The sequence below is a fragment of the Wasmannia auropunctata genome, unplaced genomic scaffold, assembly GCF_000956235.1.
Source record: "Wasmannia auropunctata unplaced genomic scaffold, wasmannia.A_1.0 LD336046.1, whole genome shotgun sequence".
Classification (NCBI taxonomy): Eukaryota; Metazoa; Arthropoda; class Insecta; order Hymenoptera; family Formicidae; genus Wasmannia; species Wasmannia auropunctata.
Window position 1 is genome coordinate 598,472 of NW_012026844.1, and position 20,552 is coordinate 619,023.

The following is a 20,552-nucleotide window of genomic DNA, read 5'->3' on the forward strand; positions in this document are numbered from 1 at the left end:
GCACAGAAACAAACGGACCGGTATTTTTACCGCGCCTTTCCTGGACACGCAGGCACGATTTATGGTCGATTCATTTTCCGCGCCCAGGAAGAGAGAGAAAGAGTGAGAGAGAGTGAGAGANAGGGGGGGAAGAGGAGAGAGAGAGAGAGAGAGAGAGAGAGAGAGAGAGAGAGAGAGAGAGGAAGGGAGAAGAGGAGAAAGTATGACTGTGTTCAGATTCTAATTTGAAGGCAACAGAACTGAATTATCACAGAAAAATATGGTTTTAAAGTAACCCATGAAAGACTCAAAATTTAGAGAATTTTTTTTTTAATGCATTTAATTTGGACCGTAGTCCGTACCATTCTGGGATGTCGTACATTCTAGATCTGTTCGTACAGTGTCTTCACACATTATTCTTTTTATTTTATTTAATCATTTCAAGGATTTGTATTTTTTCTATCCCTTTTTTCTATTCAATGGCAAATACTATTCTTTATTTTCCTATTCTCTTTTTTTTTACAGAAATACATGGAATACTTTCGACTTCAGTTGTGTTGCTTCTCTCGGAATAGTTTGGTGACCACTGCGCCTTTCTTGTGATTCTCTCTATTCGTTGAACCTAAATTGCGCAATATCGCAATATCGAATTAAATATTGAGAATGTTGTATTGCGTGTTGGAAAAATGAAAAAAAGTTGTGCCAAATATCGAACAATCGTGTAGTTAAATATTTGAAATAGCCGAGCAATAAGAAAATCGCATGCTTTATTCGTCTCATCTGTTTCAGCAGCGAGCTGTGATAACTTCGTGTTAGTCTCAATTTGTATTCATCGAATCTAAAAAAAAGTGCCTAGAACGTCGAATTAAGTGTCGGACATTGAATTGAATGTCGAGAGAGTGAAATAGTGCGTCGGGAGAGGGGTCAAATCGGCAGCGTCGCAGTGCCGAATGCCGGTTAACAAGCGTATCTCGCGATTTTCGCTCGTCGAATGTGAAATGAGTGTCGAGAGTGCCGAATTAAACGTCGAGAACATCGATCGAGGAGTGTCGAATTGAATATCGGACATATCAAAAAGTGCCGAATAGCCCGGTGGCTGTTAATGATGCGCGTCCGATATTTGAAGCATCAGGTGACGCGCGAATAAGAAGGACGCGCTGCATACTTCAGTTGTCTCGTCCACCCCCTCTCCCCCCCAGCGCCTCCGCGCCATAGTCCTCACGGTCCTCGCGTCGGTTCGGCGGTGGGTCGCGGCTGCTCCGCTTTTCTCGCGATCTGTACTCGTCGGGTCCGCGGCAAGAGTGTCGGGAGTGTCGAATTAATCACGGGCATCGGATTTTGAGTGTCGGGAGTATCGAGTCAAGTGCCGGGAGTGTCGAGTCAAGTGTCGGGAGTGCCGAAATTGAGTATCGAAGTGCGGAGGCGTCGGGTGACCGGGTGGCCATTCGGGAATTTTTACGCCTTCGATTACGTCCAGCCGCGAATTTGGCCACGTAACGAGCCGAGGTCAGATAAAACATTTTTCAGCGACGGCTTTATTGTTCTCCCTCCCGGCAGGGTCATAAATATATACGTACGAACTTATATAGATGTACGTAAAATCGGGACGCCGCTTTTCGGTTAGTATTCCATGAATATAGCCGCGTTAACGCGCGCCGCCCGGCCCGGCGCCCTGCGCGGCGGAGTGGGGAGAGATCACGTGGGACGGCGAGGGGGGCGGTGAGTACGTGCCGTGCGAACTGGCGTTCAGTCCCATGCTGTTGTGCAACGTGCGCGGGTGTCGCCGCGGGGGTCTCTCGCCCCACTCGTACGTTCGTAAGTTCGTTTTGTACGGCTTCGACTTCTTGTGAGCGACGTTTCCGCGGACAAGAGTGAATGTCGTCAGTGCGACGATCGAAGGATCGGGAGTACCGATTATCGCTTTGCCGTTTTTCGCAGCTTGAAATACGTAATTGTCAATTCGCGCACGACGCGACGCACGTTGACGGCGCTCATTCCCGGCGCGAGTTTCCTCCTCCGCTTCGTGCGATCGTAGTTTTCGTCACGCTCGTGATTTTATCGGATAAAAATATGCACGAGAGTTTCGACTCCATTTATTGATAAAACATCATCGCGACAGATCTCAGGATCTATTCGGTATCTACGAATTTATATAAATGAATTAAATGTGTGTATTATAATTATACTAAATTACAAAATTACTTTTCTCTTAACTTTTATATTAACAAAAGATATATTTAAAGATATATTTATATATATTATTACCTAATATTTTAATATGAAATGAATTTTCATTTCAATCCGAGGCGAGCAGTTGTTTACGTTTCACTTTCGAAATGCAACGTTTCGCGAATACAGGCGCGTTTTGTGCTATCGGGTGTAACGAAAGCGAGCGTGGAAGCGAGGACTCGCGATTCCGCGCGCGAGAGGGACGTAAGGAGCCGCGATACGGAGAGCGGCCGGCCGTTCTCCTGCCGCGTCGCGTTTGCCAAACACGCCGGTCGTCGCACGCACGCCGCGAGTTGTCGGGACGAAGCCGATGATTTAGAGAATCTCGCGTGTGAGTGACGCGGTGACGCGCGGACAATGCGCGGAATTTCGGTTTTGAATTTTGCGCGACGATCGTGACAGCGCGTCACGCGCCCGAGGCCGTTGCTGGATGTAGTGCCGCGGGTTGCAATGACGTTTGGCTTTGACTTTGAGTGGTCGTTAGAGTGGTCGGTATCTCTATCACCTACCTACCTATTCGGGATTGGGATCTGATTTATGTTGCGCTGGGTGCCACCGCCGAAATTCTCCGCCGCCACCCCCGTCACAGCCGAATGCCGACCTGGATTCGTCGCTGGAGGTGAGTACTCCGTTATGAGTATAGCGTCTCTTCGAACACGCTTAGCGTGTGTGTATGTATATATGTTTGATTCTTAATTCACTGAATGTCATGTTAATTACTGTGATTTTTTAAAGAACTTAATTTTGCAAAAATGCAACGTTACGGTAGATGAATGTAACTTTTGACAGTCTTTCGATTTGTTTAACTAATTTTTGTCACACACAAACATAACACGTGACTTCTAAACGAATTTCGTGCATAATGTTAACTTTTAATTTATTTCTTTATCAGGCGCATTAATATTATAATTAACAATTATCATGGTATTCAGTGGGTTAATCGAAAATTCGAGAGCATTTCGGAAAAGTAACAATTTTGCATGTGGACACGTTAATCGCTGATTGTTTTCTTTTTTTTTTTCAAGAATGCATTAGTATTTATTTTACACAGTCTATATTTTGCAATAATTCAATAGAAAGTGTAATACGAAAAAATTATTTAAAGAATCAGAATACAAAAAATATATAAAATATTACACGTATATTAAGGTACACAGCATATAAAATTATAAATAGAATTAATCCTGAAGTACGAATTAAAAATTATCTAAAATCTAAAGTATAATGTAATAATCTCTTAAAGTAAGATAATTTTAAATGGATAGATAAGATGACGAAAAAATTCCTTTATCAACATATGTGAGTACTGCTTCTTATTCTCTAGAATTTCTAGTATACTTATAACAAAAAAATTGATTTGAATACGCGTTAAATAAAACTGACGTTAGAATTAAGGAATTTCATTTAAAGAGATTTTAATATCAATAATGGGTGTACCTTTTCATTGTAAAGTGTCCCTTCACCCGCCTCACTGATAAGCCTGAAGTTAATATTATGCATATGACACATTATTGGGCCCCCCTCGCCGGCCTATTTCAAGTTCCAGTTTAAGAGCACCAATACATTGAGGGGTCGCGGGGGGGGGCGGAGGGGAGGGCGGATGAAGCCTGAACGATAGAGAGAGGGTGCGTCGAGGGTACGGGAGGGCTGAAAAATGGGGGGTGATCGCGAATGCCAGGGGTTGGTAACATAAAAGGCCAGCAATCCCTGTTCCACGCAGGCTTCGATTGTTTCGGGCAAGCAGCGTTCATTTGTTTTTCTTCGCGCTCCTCGTTCTCCCACCTTCGGCCACGATTCTTTCCACGAATCCTCTCTTCCGTACACGTGCGCCTATTCTCGACGGGCCGACTGGGGAGCTGACGCCACTCATCTGTTCACTTTTCTTGTTTATACACTATCGAACGTCGAATCATTTATCTTCTAGGAACTTGTAAATTACTTGGTAAACACAATAAAATAATGCTTTATTCTATGTTATTTTATTGTACACTTTTACTAATCTTTGGTAAAATCAATGATTTCTTGGAATGAGAACGATTCTGGTAATTCCTCAAATTCTTTAAATTAAAAACTTTAGTATTTCATGTTTAGTAGATAATAGTTTCGCATGTTCTGTTTAGCGTTTAACCATCTTAAACCAAAATGTTGCGTTATAATCAAATTCTCATAATACTGTGAATATTATTACAATCGATATATAATGTCGATTGTATTGCAAAAATATTATTTGTACCAGAATTCTGCATAACGATTATATAGAATCTTAAATTTTAAATTTGCAAAAATGTTAATTAATTAAAATTAAGATATTTTATTTAATGAGATTTGACATAGTATTTTATTGTAAATAACATTTTATCTTTTACATAATAAATTAATACTTTATATAGGTATATTAGATAAGGTAAAAAATGTTTGAGACGTAGTGTATAATTATATATATATATATATATAATTATTATATTTTTAAAATAAAAATTAATTCGTACACTACGTCTCAAACATTTTTTACCTTATCTAATATACCTATATATAGTATTAATTTATTATGTGAAAGATAAAATGTTATTTACAATAAAATACTATGTCAAATCTCATTAAATAAAATATCTTAATTTTAATTAATTAACATTTTATTGCATAAGTCGGAGATTAAATACATTAGAGAGCTCGAATATTGATTGCGAATAATAACGATACTTTAATGAACTGAGAAGAATTCCTTCTATATATTACACTACGTCTACATTGCGAGGACCACCTGCGCACGTGCACATACATGTATGGGAGCCGGTTCGTGGCACGTGGCGAAACTCGCGGTCGTCGTCGGTGCTTTAGCTGTTTCAATTCGAGGTACAATAAATTCTGCGAAAGAATACGTTAGCCTTAATTCTAATCGATCGTGGTTATGCTGAGACGAGACTTTCGAACAGCAGGAGTGCGTGTTACGAAACTGTTAATTAATTTTGGACAGCGTAACAGACCGAAACTCAGGGCGATCATTCTAATAATGAAATCGAAAAAAATGACGCACACCGGTCGGTCAATTAAACGGTGTCATCTGCGACCGTGAAATTTCGAGCGGTTTGGTCGTAACGCCAACAGCTGACAGACGCGAAACGATACGCTCCAATTTCCTCATCCGTGGGCAATGTGGCAACGCGATACGGATGACTGCTAATTAATAAGCCCCTCACGTGCTTGAACATTTTATTGCGATTTCAGACAATTTTATGACATTAGCTCTTTTCATCTCCGCGTCGCGTCGCACGATTTTAATGAAAATAACTGTGTAATTCTATTTTATTTTTTCGAATCTCATTTTTTTGCAATCGCAGTCGCTTCGAATCTCTCGTTCGCAGAGAGTTCCGTAGTATTCTCGAATCTCGCATTATTTGTCTATAATTGGAACATACCGCGAGTCTCCTTGGCGACACCCGTGCGATCAGCGAAGCTCGTTGCGGCGATTACTATCGGCAAATCTGCCGAGCATGGAGCGGCCGGGAGATATTCGCGCACAATAGCCGCCGTAGTTACCGGGCATGCACATGCAGATGTAATTCAGCAAGTAGATCGAGCAGCGACTCATTAGCCGCGATTCAGATTCTTGCCGCGCGGCGCGAGCTCCTTTTCCCGAGCGCCTTCGAGTTCGGGCCCCATGTAGCGTACGGCGCTTCTCTCTCTCTCTCTCTCTCTCTCTCTCTCTCTCTCCCTCTTTCTCTCGATCGATTCCTCGACGCCCTGAATCGACGACGCGCGCGAAGCACAGGGTACGCGATGTCCCTCTTTCTCTCTCTCTCTCTCTCTCTCTCTCTCTCTCTCACTCTTTCTCTCGGGCGGGTGCCGGCGAGCGAACGGGCGAGCATATACGGAATAAATCGTGGCTTCGTTACACGCGACTCGAAGGCGGCAAACAAATAGGGTTAATTCCACGTGCGCCCGGTAGCCTGAATACGTCGTTTCCGAATGGAGGTAATTCCGGTGACAATGTGGCCTTTGATTTCATAGAACCGCACGGTCGAACGACCACCTCCTCCTTCCTCCTCCGCGCATTTCCAACTCCCTCTTTGCGATACCCGCTCCCTCCCCCTCCCCGTCCTCCTCCTTCTCGTCCTCCTCCTCCTTCTCCTCACCCCTTCGCCCTTCGACCGCTCTCTCCGCGAAAACCCTGTTTCATCCTCTGCGCGCGCTCTGCAGCGAATATACATATAATAAAGTAAAGCCAGCCACCACTGCCGGCTCCGACCAACCCGGGCGAAAAGACTTTATTCAGTAACTAGCGATTCATACGAAATCGCGAATCCATTTCTGCTTGGCTTCACTCTCCGCGCTCGCCTCTCCGTTGGCCCCCCTCCTCCTCCCTCCCTCTCTCTCTCCGCATCTCCGCCGACGACGTTCTCCGCGTTCGCCTTGCTCGCGGCCGGAAGTCGCGAATGGCGAACTTTGAATAGTCTATACTTTTGCCGGCTACTGTCGCGCACCTCGGGGGATGTAGATAGCGATCTTATCAGATTGACGTTCCGTCGAGATCCTTTCGCGGTACAATCCTTTTGGTAAAGAAAAAAAAACAATGTTTTATTAGATATGCCGTCAAAAATCGAATATACAGTTTTATGTCATATTTTGCGAAAATCGCGAAGACTTGTTTACGTCGAGTGCGAGAAGTCGCGAAGCTCTTGGAAATGGATCGCATACGTTCGAGGAGAGGGCGAACTTCGAACAAATCGTCTCGCGGGGAAAATGGGCGAACGCTTTCTCCTTAATGCAAGTGAAATTGTATCGTGCTCAGTGGCAAATCTGTGTATTATACGAACACGGCGTTGCATTAGGGAACTTCGATGCTTATTGATGAGGGGCTATCAAGCAAGATGACAATATCTTACGACGAGGTGAGAGAGTACCCCAATATTTTCACGTCGGGAAATACTTCTCTCGCTTACATATGTTTCACGAATATTAAAAAAAAAAAACGCGGAGCTAACGTATTTTTTTTTCAGCCGCACATCTTATTTACACTTCATCAGAAGATATTATCAGAATTTACGGCGTGATAACTTTTCTTTTTTAACGTGAGTATTCATATGATAATCGCACGCGCGACTTAATGACGCGACATCGGTTATTAACATTCCGCACCTCTAGTTTTTCTCGCCGCGGGGCGTCTTGAGAAAATTTCCAAAGGCTTTTCGAGGCGTTTGCATTACCTCAGTATGTAGACGATAAAGAGGGTGACGGCGAGGGAAGGAGGGGGGGGGGTGAGGGCGAACGTTGTGCTAAAGCGGGAAGAACGTGAAGTCAAGGGAAGAGTTTTCGCCGCATTCGGTACTCCTCCAGAGCTTGGAAATATTTCCGAGGATTCAGCGAGTTTATTAAGGCTATTCAGAGCGCCTCTGCCTCTGAGACAGCATTGTGGATACAATTTAGTCTTATTCATCCCTTCGCGGATGTCTAAATATTTTCAACCCTCGCCCACCCTCCCGCTTCCTCTTACCCTCCCTCCCTCTTCCCCCGCCTCCCCTCTCTTGCTTACTCGCTCGCTCGTTCTTTCTCTCTGTGCAATTCTAAGTTCTACAGAGCTCACCCTAGTTGTAGCATTTTATCTCGCTCTAATGGCGATGTATTCGTGCCATGACAACCCGTAATTTTACACACTCTATAATCGGTTACACAATCCAACTACAATGAAACGGTGCAATCTTGCCACTTAGTTTTCCTTTCTTATCACACATCTACCAATAGCATTAAAAAAGCAAAATTATATTTAATTATAGGCATCAAAGCATTATATATTTAAACAATTAATAATGTTAAAAATTTTTTAGAAAAGTGAATGAAACCAATCATTTTTTTTTCGGATGAATATTAGATATTCAATAAAAAGTAATGCTGCGGCACGTTTCTCCTGCCTCAGGCTGAAATTAATTTTCACTCCTCTTTCCCCTGTCTTAGACAATTTCTTCGGCATTAAATGATTCTTTTTGAAGGTAGTCACGCCTGTCGACGGTCTATTGTTATGGTGGATAACGTGTTATGTAAAGCAGGGGTTCCGCAGCATTATTCTACCTGTAATCTTGCCCTTCACTTCTACCTATAATCTTACCCTTTACTTCTTTAATTTTTTTTTTACGGAAAAGTTTTGTAAGTATGACACACAATCTAAGACAACGGATAGTTGAACTGATATATATAGCTTTATTCTATTTGATTGTGATATCAAACAAACGTTTTGAACATTTGTACCTATTAAAGATGCTCTCTCGTCACACCGAAATTTTCTTTTTACTGATATGATAAAGAAAACTTGGAAAATATACGTAGAAAGGCTTTAAGAGGCGTAAATTGTAAATTGTTATTTACATTCTTTTGTATTTTAGAAAATCAATTTTCCTTATGTAAAAATATTTTTCTGATTCTGTGTCCCTCATGATTGAATGTACTCCACGGGCCTTCTTTACCATCCTCAATAGAATCTCTCTTCCGAAACAGAATTATCTCGTTCATTCTTTTACGATGAAAAGAACAGCACTCCCATAAATAGCATCCAATTCTTCAATGTCAAGTAGATTTTTCCTCTTTTTGTTTAAAATTTAATCACTGTTCGATACTCTATTTTGAATATTTTTAAAATTTACTCCGGTTATGACGTTGCAGATTCTAATAAAATTTTTATCTGAACTTGACAAGTGAAGACTCAGTTGATTCAATTCGATTAATTGAATCAATTAATCTATCAAAATGAGACCGATTATTTAAACGTAGTTAGACTGGAAATTTTTCAATCTTATTACGCATGCAAATGTATAAGAAATATATGTATATATATCTGAAAGAAAAATAATTTTTCATTCAGTTAAACTAAGTTTCCTAAATTTAGTATACATTTATGTTAGTACAAAACGGGGCACGCGCGCGTAGAAATATCTGAAGGACGACAGAAGTCGACTTCTCTCTGTCCTCTCTTGTCTCATTTGAGGAGGAGTTCTGACGATCTCGCCGCTCTTTGAGTCACTCTCGCTTTGCGCATTGTTTACAGAGTGATGAGTCTTCACACTGGCGCGAGCGCGCCTCTGCCTTCTTCCTTTCTATCAGTCTCCCTCGGTCCCATTTCATTCCATTCTTCCGCGTTCCCGCCATTGTTCCGTCTTTCCTTTTATACGGAATAAAGTATCAAGCGGCTGGGCACAATGTACCCCTGTCTTTCTGGATTCCCTTTATCTCTTTCTTTCTTCATCACCCACCGCCCACGCGTCTTTTGCGCGAAATCTTTGCAACCTATCTTCATTACGTTTCGCATCGACGCAAGGTCGTCTCTCCGCCTCGCCAATCGGTTCGTATCTATAAAACTTATTATATACCTATATATTGAAAATATCTTAATCAATTCGATGTGGGCGAGAACTTGGTCCCTGTTGAGTCGGGCCAAATATGTGGTTTTTAATTATATTTTTATGAACGTAAATTTTATTATTTTCACATTGTATTAATTTTATTTTGGAAACCATTTGTATTTTGTCTCTAACCAATGTAGATTGTGATTCGTGTACAGAGAGAGGTGGAGTCACTCCGTCTTTTTAAATGGTACACGCAAAATTGCCAATACAATCGTGCCTATCATCTCGTTTAATAGCTCTGCTGAGTAAGGCTCTATAGCGTGGTGTGAAAAGGTGGGACGAACTGCATTTTTGACTCATCCCAAGGGATGATTCGACCGAATCCACAATCGCGCGGGGGATGCGAAGGATTAGAGCGAAGGGTTCGTGCGATCACCCCAGGAATAAAAGTCAAAATTGATCGATGTAAATGAGAAACAACATTTCGGTGCTGATTATTCTTGACATCTTTCAATTTTTATCAAAAAGTTAAACTGATACAGTTATTTGAGTATTTAGGGGTAAATTTATTGTATTGCGGAATATTAAATATAAATAATTAATTGTGACTATAATAGCCTATGAAATTAAAGTAATGAATAATTATTTTAATCCGTAATGTTTGCCGAAAATAAAAAAAATGTGCCATTAGCTTTCACTACTGACGATAGATTAGAAATGGATTAGGAACGGTTTTGGAATGTGAACATCGTTTCTTCTCGTTCGCGACCCGATTGTAGAATCTGTTGCATATTTCGCGTCTCGCGCTGCTTGCTTTGACCATCATGATAACTCGCCGCCACAAAGCTGGGTGACTTGTCGGCCTTTTTCACGCTACCGTCAATGACTTCCCCCGGTATTATTGGCGCCGCCGCCGGCCGCCGCCGCTGCCGCTGACCCGTGGGTGGACGAGGGTGGTCCCCGCCATGAATAACCAAGTAAAGAATCGCGGAAAAGAGAAGGCACGAGGTTGGCAGTGGTAGCGGGAGAAAGGTGGCGGCTGGGCATCGCGAAGAAAGAGAGAGAGAGGAAGAAAGACGAAGTCTAAAGAGACCGACGCACACGATGCCGGGGCGCCCGTACCGGTACATTCACGTACACGACGCCGCGTGACGTCACCGCATTGTTAAACGAGCAAGCATTGTAGTCACTATTGTGAGTCTCCGCCATTATTCTAAGACAATCGTCCAACACAATGAGACCTACGGGAGGATGAGTAGAGAATCCTCTCCCCTTCTCTCTCTCTCTCTCTCTCTCTCTCTCTCTCTCTCTCTCTCTCGCTTTCTCGTTGTTTCTCTCTTTCTCTCTCGCTCTTTCGTTTCCATCTCCCGTTTTCCTTCTTCTTCATATGTTTTTCCTACTTGTGAATAAAGTTTTGTGGTGTCATGCCGGGTGAGTTGGGGCACGCACGTTTTTGTACTACGTATCCTGTAGAAGTAGAAAGTAGTGTCGACCCGACACCGATTCGTGAAAGAATCACGAGTGATGCCTATACTCCGAAATTTTAATTAAATAATTTCGCGAACTCAAATTTTGAGGTATAATATGTTTCAAGAGAAAATATCGAAGGGCGAAAAATTAAAGGAATAACCATCGAATTTCAGAGACTTAAGAAGAGATAGACACCACTAGCGATTGACGTTAACTTTTACTCTGTCGTATGGTCTCGTCAATTCGAGTAAAGTCAATGTCACAAAAGTTTTCGACCGCTAACTTCGCGATCACCACTTTCCTTCCCTTCCTGGTTCGCGCGCACTGCGGAAAGGACGGGGGGGGGTGGGAAGAGAAGGGCGCCTTTCGAAGCCGGTTTTATCGTCGAACGATCGTTCTTCCGAATAATCGCGAACGTGCCTAACGATCGTGGACGGGGTTTCGCGCACACGAGACACGCCACCTTGCGATCGGTCACAAAACAGCGACACAATAACCGGGCCGCAACAATGCCGGGCGACAATGCAGCGCCACCAACACAGCCGCGAACCGAATCCATTGTCTGTACTTCTCTTGTTCTCCTTTCATCCCCTGCACTTCCACGACGAGGCGCACAGGGCACCGGCGGTGAAGAACCTGGTGGGGTAGCGGATAACGGGGGTGGACGGCGAATCTGCGATGTGGCGACCTCGCAAGACGACTTTGCTTAAGCTACACAAGGGTTGTTCCACCCTGGTTGTAGGAATCGGTTGCTGTGGAAGAATTTCTTCTTAATTTGATTTTATTTAGTTTGGAAAATAATCGTTCCGTACGTCAATTCATCTTTAAATAATGAAGGACGAAGAGTATATTTATTAAATATAGGATTATAATGATAAAGACAGTTTTTTATGTTTAGCGATTTGCGAACACATTAAGCAAAGAAGTTTAAAGGGACGAAAGGCAAAAAAAAAAGAAAAGACATACATTCTAACAATTCTTTAATTAAATACTCTACTAAATCATGTTTATAAAATTTACTCATGCTTTTAAGTGTTTCTTTTCAAATCTAAAAATATCTGAATACGCGATAATTATTCATTGAATCGGATGACATTCTTAATGTTTCAATACCAAACATTCATATAGCCTCAAAGTAGAATTTAGTATTCATTGCACGCAACGTAACTAAATGAGAGAGACGACTTGCTATCCAAGACGATTCTGCTAAGACCAAAAACTAAAGCAGCCCCGACTATACTTCGCGGTATACTATGGCGCAGTATCTGTTGCGAATAAGAAGGCTATTGTGAGGACCTTGCACGGCATTCATCGAAATGAATGCATCCCCGCCGGAATGACAGAGTCTCGCATGTAAGATACAAGAGGTATAAAAGAGTCGCGAGAGGCTTAAAATAACAGTCGCGTGTACCAAAAGACGATGACGGCGTCTGCTCGTTGCACGCGTGCGCGGTAGCGAGATGGTTGCATTCTGCAGTCGCGAATTTCTATGGACTGTTTGTGACATTCTCGTCCTGCACGACCACTTCTCTTCTCGACACCACGTTATTTCTCTCTTTTTCTTCGCGTCCTTGCTTGTGAATCTCTCGTTTCTCTCCTTGCGACTTTTTGCGGAGTTCCGTCTTTCGCTCGCGAAGATACGCGCGCTCTGGAGGCACATTTTCCGCAGCAAAGAGTCGTTAAACATGTGAAAACTTTGACTCTCATAACTTTCTTATTCGCATTTTTCCTTGCTCTCTGCCCTTTATGATGCATCAATGTGTTCAGCGCTCAATTGTTAAAAATAGCGTGGATCGAAATATTTTCGGAAGAAAGTTTGTGAACAGAGAACGAAATAAATTTTTAAAAAGATTTGTATTATTCGCTTTTTTTAAAATAGCTATATGATTAAATTTAAAGCGGAGCGAGAGAGAGAAAAACTTTGCTTTTTATATATTTCTGTATAAACTATCTCTATTTATTGTTAAAAATAATTTGTAAAGAACGTGATTTTTTGTTTAATTTGCTGAATTTATGGATTCGTGCGAAAATGTTTAAATAGATTTTTAAATTACATATTCTATCCATCAATTATTATTAGGTATATGTATATCATAGATTCGTGCTATAGCTTAAAGTAGCTGAACACATAACTAGCGAGCGGATTGTATCTCGAGTTGGCTTCGAGCTCTTACATTCAACCCCTTGATTCGCAATCCCGCCAGAACGTGAGGTTATATCAGGCATTGGCCTCCGGTACACGGATGTGCTCCATACGTTATTCCTGCTTCCCTTTGCTGTAGTTTCTTGCACGATTGTTTATATTGTGTGAAATATTTAATGGATATTTATCTGTATGCTTACTCTTTCTTCGCATTTCTTTTTCATCTTTTCTTATTAGCAAATTTTGGTAAAAATTTTTTACATACATGGAACATAAAGAAAAACATGCTTTTCAGTTTTTCAATATTTTATTCAAACAATATGTGAAATATATGTAAAAAAATATTAAAGAGACAATATGTGAAAAAATATTAAAAAGACTTTTTTAAGAAGGAGATATAGAGTTTTCTCAATTTTTAATATAGAAGGGTTAAATTAAAATGTATGATAAGAATATAAACTATAATTATTCTATATATTGTAGAACATCAAAAGTGCAGAAAATCGTGGATGAAACAATATTCTCGCATAATTGCAATTGCATAAAATAAAAACTTTTCATATAAGCGAGAATGCCGCTGTCATATAGATTATTTCACGTCGCTATCATTCACTGGAAGATTTATCTAAATTTTCCGTGCTCCCGACTGAAAATCAACTGAATCGACTCAAAAATATGCACGCGTCTTTTTTGCGGTCTTGCTTTGTGCGCGTATAGTGCGTACGGTGCGAAACGAGACGGCGATGTAACGTGGATGCTGGATCGGGTAGGTGAGCGCGCCCTTATTTGACTCTTTTGTCTAGGCGTCCATTCTCCGGCACATTATCAGGCCTATTGTCCCTCACATTGTTACCCCTACCTCGACGTCTCATTGTTTTGCAATTTCCCCCACTTAACCGATACGACTGCCTCACCATCAACCCCTATCCCCACCCCGTTTTCCTATCCTCAGCCTTTACGCCTCACGCTATTCTCTCGATCTGCTTGGCATTCCCGTTTTCGCTTTTTTTTATCGACCATATCGAAAAGAAGATAGTAGTTTTAATATGTAGCACAAGATTATTTTAACAAAAATTTACTATCCCTTTTTGAAATTATTTCTTATAATTATATATTTATATTTAAATGTATTATTTTAAAATATAATGAAACAATATTTATGGTTCCGAGATTAAATCAAATTTAATATAAAATTATTTTTAAGATATGTTATTTTAATTATATTAAATATATAATTATTTTGAAATTAAAAAGTATAAATTGTCTTTAAAACACAATATTTACTTATGTTATATTTTTATTTTTTAAATATCAATTATAAAATAATTCTAAAGGTCTTAAAATGTAATCCTTTTTTCAATTTTATTTTATGACATAAATTATAACAAATGCAAGAAATAGAAAATTACACACGTAATTAATGGATATTACCAATTCGACTACCACATGCGATGCAAAATTAGGTAGACTTTTTCTCATTTACATTAATACTCATCAGTTTACATTGTCCTATTACGGAAGCTTTTTCTTGTATTGTGTGACGTCCAGAGAAACGCGTCAAGAATACACGAGAAGAGCACACGTGAAAAAAGCATAAGAATTCAGAATCCCCTTCGCGACGCGATAACTCGCTGCGCTCGCTCACTTGTTCGCGAGTGAGCGACGGGGAAACTTTTACAACGGGAATTTCAGTCACCGCGGCAACCAGGCGGAGGACGGATGTCTGGAAAACAATAATTAGGAACGCCCGGTGCGCGAATCCGTACAACGTTCAGTCGAGAATATATTTCCGAGCTTTCGGCTCTTCCTCTCCTCCACGCCTCTTCCCCGTCCTCCCGTCCCTCAATGGAAGCCCTTGGAACTCCGTAAAATAGACAAAAGCCCCGCTGCCGAACAATTCGTCTATTCTGCTGCGCGGTTACGAGCGAACGAGCTTGAGCGTATAACATATTCGTATGGTCTCGTGTCGTCCTCGTTCCTCCTGAAATCCCGGTCGTCGATGATCCTTCTCCCTACCCTGCACGCATCTCTCCAAGCCTCCCCTCCCTCCACCCCTCTTCATGTGGACGAGGACGGTGCAGCTTCCGCTACCCTCCACGCGTACGTACATGTCTATTATATCCTTTCAACGCGCGGCGCCCTATTCTGTCACGGGAGTTAGCAACTTTTAACAGGTTCCTCTGTCGACAGACGATTATTTGTCTCGCGATAGCTCAATGCCCGGCGACTCTCGGCAAAAATCGTTCTTGACTGCGTGGCTGCGAATAAAGTTTCTCATATCTACTTTTGCAATCCAGTATGAATCTGCTGGTGTATTAATTAATTTATTTCCCTGAATCTTGGAAGAAAGACTATATATGTGCGTATAAATCACTTTTGTACGATAGATTATCTCTATATTTTTATGCGTGATTGGTTCATTAGAGAAGAGAGTATATCTCATACGTTCGTTACAACATGTCATTGAAGCAAAAATGAAATACGAATTAAATTATTAGAACTCGTATAATAGGACTGCCGATAATTCGTTCGCTCGAGGAATCCATCGGATGTCGATATATCGGACGTCGTCGGTCCTTTATTAATGTTCGCACGTGTGACACGTGCACGCATGCTCGGCACGGCATTATAACATTACGGGTAATGCTTTCGCGAGCATCTCCCGAGGTTTGATTCGCGTTATTGCATTATATGCTACTCGCACGCACACACGACATAATCGTCGTTTCTATTGGGTAGAGAGATGAGGTCGTTGTGTTCGCACGTGAGTCGTGCTTGAATTCGTGTGTATCCCGCGCGACAAGGGACGCTGCTGCGTACGCGAAAACGAACCTGAATGATGACGATGCTATGCTGCAAATCAGGAGTACATTGGAACCTAGATATCACGATATGGTACAAGAACAGCAATGCAAATCCTTAAGTCGTGCAAGTGGCAGGAAGATTAATTTACTCGTTATGTATTATTTTATTTCTTAATAGTATATAAAGTACACATTAAGATAGAAATCTGTTTATATCTTAAATAATTTGCAAGCAGACAACCTATCAAAAAATTGATTATAAAATATTAATTTACCATTTGAATAATTATTGCGAAAATTTTAAGAAATTTTGTAAAATAATTAGAGCAATTAACAATAATCATCACATATAATTAGATTATTATTTTAACGATTTTCAAGTAGCAAAGAATTGTACGTAGACAAATTTCTTGTGTGCATACTGCTGTAGCGCGTCATATAGATATATACGTATTGATCACAATGACAAAGCGTTATATCGTTCTATTCTATGTGCGATAAAAAGCACAAAAAAATGCGCGTACAGTTGCATAACATTTAAAAAATTTGTTTGTCGCAGAGCTAATGATGAACACCCGTGGCAAATGCCTGGGAACTTTATGGGGATAACCATAGTCATAGAGAGGGAAATGTGCGCTCGAACGAAGTCTCTTTGTCATAGTCAATTAATCAGTTATCACTGCGAAGTTAATTTAATCGTGTCACTATGCATATATTATGTCAGTTATGTGTACTGTTTTATTCACGTATCCATTAGGTATTATATTCGCCCTAATTATAGCACGGATAATTCGCGTAGGATTTGCTAGATTGTTATGTTTAGTAGATCATGTTAGTATCAAAATTTTCAGCGTTGTTTTAGCACAATTTAACATATTTCTTTGTCACAATTAAAAATATTTTTTTAAATTTTTTTAAGAGTTTTTTAAATTAGGAAATAAACTCTTATAATTTTGAATTGGTTTAACTATTTAATAATTTAATTTTTAGCTTGACGAACGTTCTCGTGAACAAATCATTAAACGTACGATCTTATCTATTGCACTTGTTCAATTCCCGTAACGTCCTTTTGAATGACTATAAGATCTTCAAAGACGGCGCGCGGCGTGTGGGCGATCGACTCGTCATTATTCGCGATTTGACGAGGGTGGTGAAAGAGGTTTGACTTTTAGTCGGCAAGCTGAGGAGGTTTAGGGCGGACGGTTTCGCGGTTTTGGTAGTGGCGCGGTAACAATGGATCGAGGATGGCGTGGCGCGGTCGCCACAATGCCAACTTGCCAGACTTCTTTGCGTGTCAAATGACTGAACCGCCGCGGAGAGTGTGCGGGCGGAATCTATGGGTGGGGACCAGGAACGGGGGCCGCGAGCGTAGGTACGGGGGGGGGGTTGCGAGAGAGAGAGAGAGAGAGAGAGAGAGAGAGAGAGAGAGAGAAGGGGGTGGTATGAAAAGCGTGCTTTGTTTGGAAACAATGCCGATACTCGGCTACATCCTCATCTCCATTCTTCGCCTTGACGCAGCGCCGTACCGAAAAGGGTTGCCTTTATTCATCCCTGATTAAAGTTATAGGTTATTTTCGCTCCGTTTCGCGGCGGCGAAATTCGTGCCGATGGACTTTTCTAACCGGCGCCAGTCCACGTCATGTTTGGCAATTGTTAATTCGTTGGTAGGAAGAGTCGGCAGCAGTCAGTTGAATTTTCGATATTATTATAAACATGCGAAAATGCTCTCGACATGTAAGACTCGCGAGAATTATTTTATTGTATAAAAATAATTCTATTAGACAAATTTTACACGATAATTTCTCATACAACTACTCGCTTATTGTTACATGATGTGTTTACTTGTAAGGGACTCGACAAATTACCGTCGTAATTCAAAGATCCTCTATTTATAAAAAATAGAGAAATGTCGAAAAATTCTTAGGGCTATTGAGTCATGGAGAAATACTTTGCCATTGAGAAAAACACTTTTAAGGCTTATTTAGAAAATGCTTAATGGCTTTCTCGTCTTAATCTTAGAAAAGCATACATATTGTTATCTTGATCTTAGAGAAACACATATATCGTTATCAATTAATTAGAGAGTTATATGGTTACAGACATCGATAACAAATTAGAAATTACAAATTTATGATTTTAAGTAAACAGATCAATATCCAAGATCATCACGAATATTGATATATTTTATTTTTATGGTTTATTAATATTACAATTTACAATTCTCAATAATGATCTTAAAAATAGTTTAGTTTTTATGAAAAGAAAATATTTCGGGAACGTGCACCGCGCGAATGGTCCTACGATCTATGGACGCATCCTTTAATAAAGCGACATGTCCCAGCGCCAGCTAAGGTTTCCTTGCGTCGAAGGAAAGCCGAAGGAGAAAACGAGGGAGGTTATTACGGGGATGGGGCGCGTCATCGTAGGAAAGCTCGTAACAAACTATTGAAAAGCCCAGGAATGAAAAATCAATGGCGGGTGACGTTGGGCACGAGTCGGGCCGGACTACGGATGACGAGTATATATATCGGCGGCGCGGGGGTGTGCGCGGACTGAACGGGGTTGGAGGGGGGCGGGAGTGGGTGATTCGGTGAATGGAATATTATTGGGGCATCCTTTCACGCGGACTCGACGGAAGCTAGAAGACCTCATCTGGCGGGCTGTATGGATAGCGTTCGCCCTGGCAATGCCGCCTATTGAACCGTCGGTTATATACGTACACATACACATGTATTACGCGCATCTCTGTACAGGCAGACGCGAATATGAGCGCGCGAGCGCACTCGTATGCGTGCACACGTACATACGTGTACGCGGTGTATACGAAGGAGCAGTTTACACGAAAACGCAGTTCATTCGTTCGTTCGCCCGCGCGTATGTACGCGCGCGCGCGCACACACACATATACACACAGATGCACGCCCACGTAGATGCACCCGCTAACACGCGTACGTATGTACGTTTTTGCGTCTATGTGTGCGCCCCAGCACGTACGTGTGGGTTCTTACATTTCATGATTTATCGCGCAGCTTTCAGCGGGCCTCAAAGCGTCCTGAAAGCGCGCAGATTGATAAAAGAAATAATAGAGGACGCGAAATAGAGGGACTCGATCTGATACGGGGAGAGAGCGCGAGATAGGGGGGGGGGAGGAAGGGACGGGGGTGCGAAGGGTGAGGATGCCGCGCGGCGGGAAACGTCGCCGATGAGAGCGGAAAGATGGAAGGGGGTGGGTGATGTGGGCGGCGGGGGTACGACGGCGGACGCGCATCGGACGTCGTTCTTGTGAAATAGGAGAGCGGTGAATTCTTTCGATATGCTTTGGTTCACGCGCGTGTGCCACCCTCTCTCCTCCAGTCCGGCGTCTCACTCGATCGCGTGTCTCCGCACTCGACCGGCACGCGAGCTTCCCGTCCCACCACCCCCTCCTCTCGCTTTGCAGCACGTGTACGTATTTCCTACCGTCTCACGGGGACTCGTTACGGCATTGAATATCTCCGGGCGTAACTAAGCCTTAAATCGAAATTCCGTTAAAGTGAGTGTCGCTTGAATTTACGCAAATTAATTGTAAGATTTATTTGCGATTATTTCTTGCTGTACAAATGCGAATAATAAATTTTTCATCTTGCATGATTTTTTATAGCAAATTGCTTATTTCTAATTAAAGAAAAAAAAATAACGCGTTTAAACGTTTTGAGAGACATCTGAAAAATTTTAATTATTAGAAGAAAAGATTTCGTAAGATTATCGTATACTATTTAATAAATATATTTTTTCTGGGATTCTATTTTAAATTTTTGATAAGATACAAAGACTCAATTGAAATTCGGCAACTGCATTTTTCAAAAGCTAATTGAGTAAAAATATATATATATACTTTAGCTCTCTCGATCTTCATAATGAAGTCGATGTCGTTGTACGAGTTTTGCCTACAATGTTTCGATCCGCGCGTTTGACGATGATAATCGCTTCGCGAGGCAAATCCTCGAAGTATGCACCCGACGGGAATGCAACGGCGGGCGCATAGACGAGATAAAGAGACCCGCGGCGTGGAAAGGAAGGTAGAAAGAGAGCTGTCGCTATACGGTTAGGGTGAGCGAGAGGGGAAGGCAGGGGAAAGACGAAGGGTGGCCGGAAAGTTGCAAATGGTATGAAAGGGGGCGAGAGCGCGTGCGAGAGACCGAGGGTAAAGAGGGGAAAGACAAAAGGGGTGGTAGAGAACTGTGAATCTCGTGGCAGCATTGTCACTCCATTCGCCGGGCTTGCAAAGCTGGGGCGGTTCCGACGCCACCACCACTGTCACTATAACCACCACCTCCGCCAACGACTACCGCACCGCCACCGCTGCTACACAACCGCGCTACCACCGTCATCCGCCGCCGCCACCGTCGCTGGCGCCAATCCCACGAGGTTACCTTGTTTTACTGCCGTCTTCCGGATTATCTATCGAATCGACCGATGTGGTTAATTACTCGTTAATACGCCGCTGGCATTAATTTCGCGATTTTGGCTTTAAGCTGGCGACATAAATCGCGCTGTTACAGCATTAGTAAACGAAAGGACTTTGCAAGCTCTTGCATTAAAAATATACATATACAT

General features: G+C 41.9%; 1 protein-coding gene across 1 annotated transcript in view; it reads left to right on the forward strand.

The window, feature by feature from the left end:
- The first annotated feature begins 14,919 nt into the window (after positions 1–14,919).
- The window catches only part of LOC105451755, a 161,633-nt gene continuing 156,000 nt past the window's right edge, over positions 14,920–20,552 (forward strand). Inside the window, exon 1 of the mRNA XM_011692411.1 lies at positions 14,920–15,252. Coding sequence (XP_011690713.1) covers positions 15,152–15,252 — 101 coding nt within the window. The 5' untranslated portion in view covers positions 14,920–15,151. The remainder of the gene's footprint in view (positions 15,253–20,552) is intronic.